The following is a 9,941-nucleotide window of genomic DNA, read 5'->3' on the forward strand; positions in this document are numbered from 1 at the left end:
TTCTCTATAAAGACACAATGTGACCACACCTGGAACACCATGATCAGTTCTGGGTATGTTCCAACTAAGATACTGACAAATTGGAGGGTACTATGGAAGAGCAATATGAACATGGGGTGGGAGGGAGAAACATTCTTAAGGATCCCATTCTAAAATAGTTCTTATATTACCCTCCTCTCACCTTCATAGCTGAGCACTCTCCAGACTGCATGAAGTGACGTAACTAACATCTATTACATGTGATTCATTTTCTCTCAATTCCTTTCACCAGGAAAAGAAGCATGTGCTGTACAGAGCTGTGGTTTATTAGGACTTTTTACTTATAAATCATACATGCTGCTGTGTGTTTACGTTATAGATGGCAGATCAAGGCAGCATACACTACACTTGAAATAGAAGGTGGGCACGTTTGCGATAGTTTCTGGGGGAGTTTATTCCACAATCTGAGACCAGCCCCTGGGAAAGCACAGTCCCATACACAGATGAGCTTCACTCTTATGGTAGAAAGTTCCATCGTGTCAGAAAAGCAGAGTTGTTGACTACTCTCTTCATCCCTGAACTTTAGGCTTTTGGATATCCAAGGCCCAGACCTTGAACATACGGACCAAGATCTTGTACTTGATCCCATATTCTATAAACAGAAAACGCAAAGAGTGGAGGGCTTGCAGTGGCCCGTGTTGATGAGGAAGTGTCCTGAAGTCTTCTGTACTACCTGAAGTTTTCTAAGGGTTGATGGCTTCATGTCCAGGTATATTGCACTACTGTAGACCAGATGAGAGATGACAAAGGCATGTATAATGGAGGTCAAGTTATTGCCACTAGATAGTTGTACTTGCGGATGCCGCTATGGGAGAGGTAAGCAGTGAAGAGAAATCCAGGTACACAGCTAAACTACAGACTCAACTGACCAATTGTAAGTCTGTACCTTAAACGAACCAAAAGAACTACACTATGGCTGCAAACTCTGATGTAACAGGGCTTTTCCCTCTCTAAGATTTATTCTTAAGAGCTCAGCAGAAACATGCTGTGGTTCACCCCAGCTCCAACTCCCTTGAAGGAGAGCAGGAGGGCTTAATGTGTGCATCCAGACACCCAGCTCTGAGTTTCTTGGGTAAGGACAGGACTCCAGGTGTTTACACAGTCTTCCTTTGGGGCCACTCTCCAGGAACACAGAACAAAGGGCAGGGCAGGGCAAGAGGTGAAATCTGGCTGTATAGAGCTTGGTGGGGGTGTCATTCCAGGATGGAGATCTCACCACCCACACATTCCCATTTTCCAGGTCAGGTAAAGTGCTTCATGGAGAGAAGACACACCCCTATATGCGGCCCCCCACCTCCATGTATGATGCATCATGTTACGTGCATCACCCAGCTCAATGCCAGGAAATCTCTTCCAGTGGCAGGGGAGGGATGCTGAAGGCGGGGAGTCGCCACTCACCTGGGCTCCTGCAGCTCAGCCAGGCTTCACCTTCGTTCCTCCTGCAGAGAAGCACAAAGGGCCTGTTAGTTACGGACAGGACCAGCAGCACCAGGGAGGGGACAGGGCAGCCAGGAAGGACAGAGGGAGGATAAGGAAAGGGGGGTTGCTGTAGGGTGGTGGAACAGGGTGCCACCCCCAGGACAGAAGGGCTCTGGCATAGGAAGTGTTGTTACCTTGGGGGGGGGGTCTCTGGGGCGGGGGAGGGCGGGGTGTCGCTCCTCGGGAGCTGGGGGGGGGTCTCCAGGGCGGGGGAGAGCAGGGTGTTGCTCCCCGGGGGGGGTCTCTGGGGCAGGGTGTCGCTCCCCGGGGGGGAAGGGGGTCCTCTGGGGTGGGGGAGGGTGGGGTGTCGCTCCCCGGAAGCGGGGGGGGTGTCTGGGGCTGGGAAAAGCAGGGGGGTGGGGTGTCTGGGGTCACTCCCCAGGAGCGGGGGGGGTGGGGTCTCTGGGGCGGGGGATCACATCCCAGAAGGGGTCTCTGGGGTGGGGGAGGGAGGGGGGTCGCTCCCCGAAAGCGGGGGGGGGGTGTCTGGGGCTGGGAAAAGCAGGGGGGTGGGGTGTCTGGGGTCACTCCCCAGGAGCGGGGGGGGTCTCTGGGGCGGGGGATCACTCCCCAGAAGGGGTCTCTGGGGTGGGGGAGGGAGGGGGGTCGCTCCCCGAAAGCGGGGGGGGGGTGTCTGGGGCTGGGAAAAGCAGGGGGGTGGGGTGTCTGGGGTCACTCCCCAGGAGCGGGGGGGGTGGGGTCTCTGGGGCGGGGGATCACTCCCCAGAAGGGGTCTCTGGGGTGGGGGAGGGAGGGGGGTCGCTCCCCGGGGGTCTCTGGGGAGGGCACCGCGGGGGTCATTCCGGGGGGAGGGGCCGGCTCCCACCTCAGCACCTGGTTCCAATCACTCTGGACCCGCATAGTCGCCGCCATCTTCCCTCGGCACCGGAAACGCCGCCTCCTGACCCGGAAGCGCTGGGGGAGGCTCACCCAATAGGAACGCGCCTCCTCCCCCCTTCCTCCCTCACCGAAGCCTTAAAGGGGCCACGAGGCGGCGGCGGCGAAGGTGGCTGGTCCTGAGGCTGCTGCCGGGCTCAGGTCAGAGGCGGCTGCTCGTACCCGCCCCCGCCCCCGCCCCCCAGCCTCGGGGGCGTCGCTCTGGGCTCGCGCAGGGGGGCTCGGGCCTGTGCTGAGCGGGGCCGCCCCCGGGGGAGGCGGGGAGCTGTCCTGAGGCCCCCTTGGTGGCGTGGGGGGGGAAGGCGGGGAGCTGTCCTGAGGCCCCCTTGGTGGCGTGGGGGGGGAAGGCGGGGAGCTGTCCTGAGGCCCCCTTGGTGGCGTGGGGGGGGGAGGCGGGGAGCTGTCCTGAGGCCCCCTTGGTGGCGTGGGGGGGGGAGGCGGGGAGCTGTCCTGAGGCCCCCTTGGGGGGGGAGGCGGGGAGCTGTCCTGAGGCCCCCTTGGTGGCGTGGGGGGGGGAGGCGGGGAGCTGTCCTGAGGCCCCCTGGGGGGGGGAGGCGGGGAGCTGTCCTGAGGCCCCCTGGGGGGGGGAGCTATTTGATGTGGAGGCCCAGCGCCCTGCCGGTCCCATGGGGCTGCAAGTCAGGCTGTTAGCCCGGCTCTCCTGGCCCAGTTTCCGGGGGCTCCCCAAATCTCCCTCCCCTGGGATTTCAATCAGGGAGCAAATGAATCATCCTTTTCGGTCCTAACTTGCTGTGAGATGCCACCGTGCGCTGTTAACCAGTGGCCGCGTCTCACCCCAGCCGTGGCCGTGTGTGTGCCTGGGGTTCGGTAAGCCTGACTTCAGTTCTGGGCAAACTGCCTGAAACTATAGTAAAGAACAAAATTCTCAGACACGCAGATGAACATAACTTGTTGGGGAAGAGTCGACATGGATTTTGTAAAGGGAAATCATGCCTCACCAACCTACTGGAATTCTTTGAGGGGGTCAGCAAGCATGTGGACAAGGGGGATCCAGTGCATAGAGTGTGCTTAGATTTTCAGAAAACCTGCGACAGTGTTCCTCACCAAAGGCTCTTAAGCAAAGTCAGCTGTCATGGGATAAGAGGGAAGGTCCTCTTGTGGATTGGTAACTGGTTAAAAGATCAGCAACATACCTCAGAGTGTAGACCAGCCCAAAGGGTAGGAATAAAGGGTCAGTTTTCAGAATGGAGAGGTAAATAGTGGTGTCCCCCAGGGGTCTGTACTGGGCCCAGTCCTATTCCACATATTCATAAATGATCTGGGAAAAGGGGTAAACAGTGAAGTGGCAACATTTGCAGATGATGCAAAACTACTCAAGATAGTTAGTTCCAGGCAGACTGCGAAGAGCTACAAAAGGATCTCTCAAAACTGGGTGACTGGGCAACAAAAGTGGCAGATGAAATTCAATGTTGATAAATGCAAAGTAATGCACACTGGAAAATATAATCCCAACTATACATGTAAAATGATGGGGTCTAAATTAGCTTTTACCACTCAGGAAAGAGATCTTGGAGTCATTGTGGAGAGTTCTCTGAAAACATCTACTCAGTGTGCAGCAGCCGTCAAAAACGCGAACAGAATGTTGGGAATTATTAAAAAAGGAATAGATCAGATAAAATATACTGCCTCTACATAAATCCAAGGTACGCCCACATCTTGAATACTGCATGCAGATGTAGTTGCCCCATCTCAAAAAGAATATATTGGGATTGAAAAAGGTTCAGAAAAGGGCAACAAAAATAATTAGGGGTCTAGAACGGCTTCTGTATGAGGAGAGATTAATAAGACTGGGACTTTTCAGCTTGGAAAAGAGATGACAAAGGGGGGCATGTTATTGGAGGTCTATAAAGTCATAACTGATGTGGAGAAAGTAAATAAGGAAGTGTTATTTACTACTTGAAACACAAGAAGTAGGGGGTCACCAAATGAAATGAATAGGCAGCAGGTTTAAAACAAACAAAAGGAAGTATTTCTTCACACAATGCACAGTCAACCTGTGGAACCCTTTGCCAGAGGATGTTGTGAAGGCCAAGATTATAAGAGGGTTTGAAAAAGAACTAGATAGTTCATGGAGGATAGATCCATCAATGGCTATTGGCTGGGATGGGTACAGATGGTGTCCCTAGCCTCTGTTTGCCAGAAGCTGGGAATGGGCAACAGAATGGATCTTGATGATCATCAAGATGGAAACTTGATGATTACCTGTTCTGTTTGTTCCCTCTGGGGCACCTGGCATTGGCTGCTGTTGGAAGACAGGATACTGGGCTAGATGGACCTGTGGTCTGACCCAGTCCGGCTGTTCTTATGTTCTTAATAGTCATGAGCTGTATTAGTATTTCTAGTAGTGGCGGGATGTGGGTGGAGTACCTAGCAGCATGAAAATCAGTCAACCAGCTAAAGGAGAAACCAGAGTAACTTCTTTTGATCTGTTTTTAGGTTCTTGCATGTAAAAAATGTTCAGTGGATCAGATGCTTATGAGTTCAAAGCAGAATCTGGGTTCATAGCTAATGGGAACACTATAAGGCAGTAGTGCCATAAGAGCGATGCATCTAATCTGCCAAGAGAAACAGTGGGAATCCAATAGTTTGAGTCATTTGAAGTTAGATTGGACAAAGCACTGGAGAATATACTGTGTAGGTAGGTCATAACCCTGCACTCTTAGGAAACAGACCTAATAGATGTTTTCCATCCCAGGAGAACTGATGGGCTGATATGTTAGTAGAATAGATCACTCCTTTAGTCTATGTTCTGACCCACCCCGCTGCTTCATTCCCCAGCTTCTCAGAGCAGCACAGCAAACTGAAAGGAATAAGCTATAAAGCACTTCAGAGCTTGTTAATTTCACGTTGATAATACTTTATTGATGTGACCAGTTATACTTTACACAAGTGTTGGACAGGCACCTGGTGGATTCCTCTGAGATAATTACAATATTAAGCATCTGCCTGTGATGGGGCCTCAGTGTATTGGGTTCAATCCTGTGTCCATTTGCACTCCATGACTAAGTCAGTGCTCTTCACAAACATCATAGTTAATAAGAATCGCCTTGTGATTAAGGCACAGCACTGATGTTCAACTGGCCTAGCTTGACCATGTAACCTGGGCAAATTATTTTTGAGCTGAATTTTCAGAGGTGCTGAGCATCAACAACTCAAGCTGAAGTCTGTGGGAATGTGTGGCTACTCAATAGCTCTGAAAATCAGGCGCTTTATTGCTCAGTGCCTCAGTTTCCCCAACAGTGGGTACAATGACCCCCTGCAGGATCATTGTGAAACTTAAATCTTTAATAAAAGGAGGACTTGTGGCACCTCAGAGACTAACAAATTTATTTGAGCATAAGCTTTCGTGAGCTACAGCTCACTTCATCGGATGCATAGTCTCTGAGGTGCCACAAGTCCTCCTTTTCTTTTTGCAGATGCAGACTAACACAGCTGCTACTCTGAAACCTGTCATTAAATCTTTAATGTTTGTAAAATTCTTTGAGTTCCTTAGAAGATGCTATAGAAGGGCAAAATATTCACAAGCAGTATGGGAGGTCCTGCCAAGGTGGGGGTGGTAGTAGGGAATGCTGGAACATGGATATGCAGAGTGAAGGCTGGGAGTACAGTATCTCCACTGGCTCTTCTCCCCTCCTTCTCCCCCCCCCTCCCCTCCCAACATTTCTTGTTTGTGATTCCCCAGTGGCACAAGCCCTGTGATTGAGTTTTTGTGACAGAGTTTTCTAATGACATTGTCCTCCCCCTTCTGCTACTCTCCTCTGATCCATCACTCCTTAGATCCAACAGGATGTCTGGTCCCAGCCCGCAAGGTCACAACTGGAGCCAGAAGTCTGAAGACGAGGAGGATCCCTTGGATCAAATGATCTTGCGCACTGGCTGTGCCACTTTCCATTATGCAGTGCAGGAGTGCATGGCCGAACACCAGGACTGGAGGAAGTGTCAGCAGCAGGTACAGGCATTCAAAGACTGCATGAAGGAACATCAGAAGCAACGAATAGAGGAACTGCAGAAGAGGCAAAGGTTAGCCCAGGCCAAGAGCTGACAGAAAAGACTCAAGCTTGAAGCTCAAGGGATCCAAGAGTCCAACTCAGTCAGAGCATGGAGAATTTAACTCCCGAGAAATATCCTGCTGAATCAGAGGGATAAAATCTTCTCTCTTGGGAACTGGCACATGCATTAAGGGGACTGATCACAGTAATCAGGATGGGGGTGGCTTTGCTGATGATGCGTCACTGAATATTTTTTACAGTGGAAATAGGTAAAAATTTTAAATTTTCAGGTGAAAAAATAAATGGATTTATAGTTCCTACTTTGGGCAACCCTGTCATTCCTGTTCTGTCTCATGTTGTTCTGTAACGCCCATCGCTGTAATACAGGAGCTGAGGATGATCTAACATTGTACCCAGGGCAGCCACTGGTACATTCTCGGTTCAATGCACTCACGCTATGTAAGAATAAAAAAGGATTATTTGGGTGGCACTGCTGTATAGGTTTAGTTCAACTAACCCCATGTTGACAGACTGGGAAATTGCTGGGACATCAAATTTATACCAAACCTTTCAGGCTGACAGGTCCAAAGCATTTCACAAATTGTATACCTACAGAAAGAAAAGGAGGACTTGTGGCACTTTAGAGACTAACAAATTTATTTGAGCATGTTAGTCTAAGGTGCCACAAGTCCTCCTTTTTCTTTTTGTAGATACAGACTAACAGCTGCTACTCTGAAACCTGTATACCTACAGGACTTCCTTCACCGAGTCACCTCTAAGGTGGAGGATCAGCAAACGGACACACCTGGTGCTGCACACCCTTGCTAAGGCGGAATTTTGCTTAAGGCCTGGTCTATACTAAAAAGTTAGGTTGACCAAGCTACGTTCCTCAGGAGTGTGAAAAATCCGCACCCTTGAGCAATGAGGTAGAGCTGACTTAATCCCCAGTGTAGACAGTGTTGGTTGATGGAAGAATTCTTCCATCCACCTCACTACTGCCTCTTGGTGAGGTGGATTGTGGGGGGGGAGGGATAGCTTAGTGGGCTGAGCATTGGCCTGCTAAACCCAGGGAGGTTAGTTCAATCCTTGAGGGGGCCATTTAGGGATCTGGGGCAAAAATTGGGGATTGGTCCTGCTTTAACCAGAGGGTTGGATTAGATCTCCTGAGGTCCCTTCCAACCCTGATATTCTATGATTAACTACAAGAATGGGAGAACCCCTCTGTCAGCACTGATAGCTGTGCTGCTGTAGGGTTTAAAGTGTAAACAAGCCCTGAGGCCATACACAATGTCCTGCTCTTTGTATAGCTTCCCCCTCGTGGGGCACAGCATGGTAGCTAGATGGGTGCTCTGTATAAAGCACTACTTCTTGGCCCACCTTCATTCATCCCTGAGCGCATCACCTCCATGCTAAATCTACTGCTATGCTCCTGAACTGATTAAACCAGGGCTCAGATTTTAAAAGCGAGGGGACTGACTCCTCTTTCTAAAATAAGTGCTGGAGAATGGGGATCATTTGCAATGAGACAAGATGTTTCCAGCCCCAGGTTGGCTCCAACACAGCAGAATGGTGGGGCCCAGTTGCAGACTGGTGAAAAACCAGGGTATAATCAGGAACGATGCATGATCGTCTAGCCCCAACACGCACAACAGGTTATGGCCCAGTTCTGAACCATTCTGGGTGAAATCTTTGCTCTGCTAAGTCAATAGGGGTTTTGCTGTTACTTTCAACCGAGCCAAAATTTCACCCTATTACTCCACTAACCCCTAAAATGCTATTGTGTGGATCCACAGGTAGGGCTTAGACCTGAAAGATATGGATGCAGGGAAGCAAACAGCACCTCTTTCCCAACCCCTCCTCACAAGAACCATCCCTGAGGGTCAACTCTATCCTCTCTACTTAATCTACATCTAACAGAGTTCAGATCCTTCCCCCATGAAAGCAGCACTCAGATTTTAAAACTGGGACATTGGCTTTTCTCCTAATAGAACTAAAAGTAGGGTAATCAAGCAGCAGGTGGGATGGTTCCAACTCAGTCAGTTCAAACTCAAAAGCAAATGCTCACCTGGTAGAATATGGGGACTCAAGTCACAGAGCTGAAAAAACCAAGATAATGAGGAATAAAAAAGGATAGTCAATGCCACTGTCAGTTCAATCCAAAACGTGTGTCAAATCACACAAGCCAAATGCTCTGCTGTCGGACCAATGCCCTCTATATTCTTCAGGCCCAAACTAGGAACAGATCCAGCATCTGGAACTTAACAGAAATGCATTTTCCAGTGCTATTTACCTCCCTTTACTGATGGGGGTGAGGGGAGGGAGGGAGGGAGGGAGGGAATTGGTTAAATAGAACAGATGAATGGAGTCTCTTGTTCTTCATCCCCTCTGTGAATACATGCACACTGGAGATACAGGGTTTCTCATAGGCCAAGGAAGAAAACATTTGTGGGAGCCCCTTGTTAAGATATTGGCAGCTTGTCACAGCTCCTCAGTATTCCTGGGTGAGTGCAGAGCTGTGAGACTCCAACCTCCTGTAATAGCTTTTGTGTAATGCAGGCGTTAGGGCTTTTTGGACACAACTAGCATGTTGGCTGCTGTATTACTTTAGTAATTGAGGGCATCCAGAGAGTGAGCTGCTGGTGCGAGGCCCGGGCAAATGCACCAAAATACATTCCCCACTTTTCTAGTGGGTTTTAAGTCCAGATGTTCAAAAACAGGTGCCTAAATAAGGACTGAGGAACCTAAATACGTGGCCTGATTTTTCGACGGGTACGTCTGCAGTGTGGCTGGAAGCAGGTTTGAGCTAGCGTGCTAAAAATAGCAGTGTGCATGTTGCGGCACAGGCTATGGCTGGGGTAGCTGCCCGAGTCCAAGATCACCTGACCCCGTGGGTCTGAGCTCAGGTGGCTACCCTGAGCCTGCACCTGTGCTGGCACAGCCACACTGCTATTTTTCGCCTGCTCGCTAGAGCAGCTGTAGCGCAAGTCCATCTAGCCAGGCTGGGATACAACTGCAGTGCAGACATACTAAAATGCTGTGCGCCCCAGCTACTTCCACTGCAATTAATTGGTGTTACTGGCTGCTCAGCACTTTTGAAAATCTGGCCACGTATCAAGGTGTCTAAATAAGAGCACAGGAGCCGGACTCTAGGCATATGGTTTTGAAAATCTCAGCCTAAAAACCTGCAGATAAATCAGAAAAACAACTTGGATTTAAGAAGAGCTTGACAGAACTGCACAGCAAGAGACAATGTTCTGAACTAGTCCACCAGACTCACTCCATCATCCCCCAAACTCCTCAGCAGGCTGTCAGGAGACAACACATGCAGCCAATGCAACAGCAAGAAGCGTTCTATCTGAATTAACTCTCATTGGCGGATTATACACTGAGGAGATTGGGAAAGCTACTTTTTCCACAGTCAACCTTTCTGTGGCTACTACATCCCATTTACAATTTGAGTCAAAAGGACAACCAGTAGGGACCTTAAAAACAGTCTTTGCAACAACTGCCATGTGG

The 9,941-nt window shown here is 50.0% G+C and overlaps 2 protein-coding genes across 4 annotated transcripts in view; one reads left to right on the plus strand and one right to left on the minus strand.

The window, feature by feature from the left end:
• PAAF1 (proteasomal ATPase associated factor 1) overlaps positions 1 to 2,554 on the minus strand; it is a 26,081-nt gene extending 23,527 nt beyond the window's left edge. The window contains exons 1-2 of the mRNA XM_038418023.2: positions 2,345 to 2,554; positions 1,438 to 1,478 (exon numbers count right to left, since the gene is read on the minus strand). Coding sequence (XP_038273951.1) covers positions 1,438 to 1,478; positions 2,345 to 2,391 — 88 coding nt within the window. The 5' untranslated portion in view covers positions 2,392 to 2,554. The remainder of the gene's footprint in view (positions 1 to 1,437; positions 1,479 to 2,344) is intronic.
• LOC119862074 (cytochrome c oxidase assembly factor 4 homolog, mitochondrial) lies at positions 2,426 to 6,745 on the plus strand. Of its 3 annotated transcripts, none has more exons than XM_038418036.2 (2): positions 2,426 to 2,556; positions 6,214 to 6,745. In XM_038418036.2, the coding sequence occupies exon 2, from the start codon at positions 6,224 to 6,226 to the stop codon at positions 6,476 to 6,478; it is 255 nt and encodes an 84-aa protein (XP_038273964.1). In that variant the 5' UTR covers positions 2,426 to 2,556; positions 6,214 to 6,223; the 3' UTR covers positions 6,479 to 6,745. The 3 variants fall into 3 exon arrangements, with proteins under 3 accessions (XP_038273964.1, XP_043359967.1, XP_043359966.1); XM_043504032.1 differs by having other exon boundaries at positions 2,459 to 2,591; XM_043504031.1 differs by having other exon boundaries at positions 2,466 to 2,595; positions 6,213 to 6,745.
• Positions 6,746 to 9,941: the final 3,196 nt, after the last annotated feature.

This window comes from Dermochelys coriacea, chromosome 1 (assembly GCF_009764565.3).
Source record: "Dermochelys coriacea isolate rDerCor1 chromosome 1, rDerCor1.pri.v4, whole genome shotgun sequence".
Lineage (NCBI taxonomy): Eukaryota > Metazoa > Chordata > Testudines > Dermochelyidae > Dermochelys > Dermochelys coriacea.

Coding starts and splice junctions, on each gene's coding strand:
- LOC119862074 (XM_038418036.2), top strand. CDS start 6,224: ATGTCTGGTCCCAGCCCGCAAGGTCACAACTGGAGCCAGAAGTCTGAA.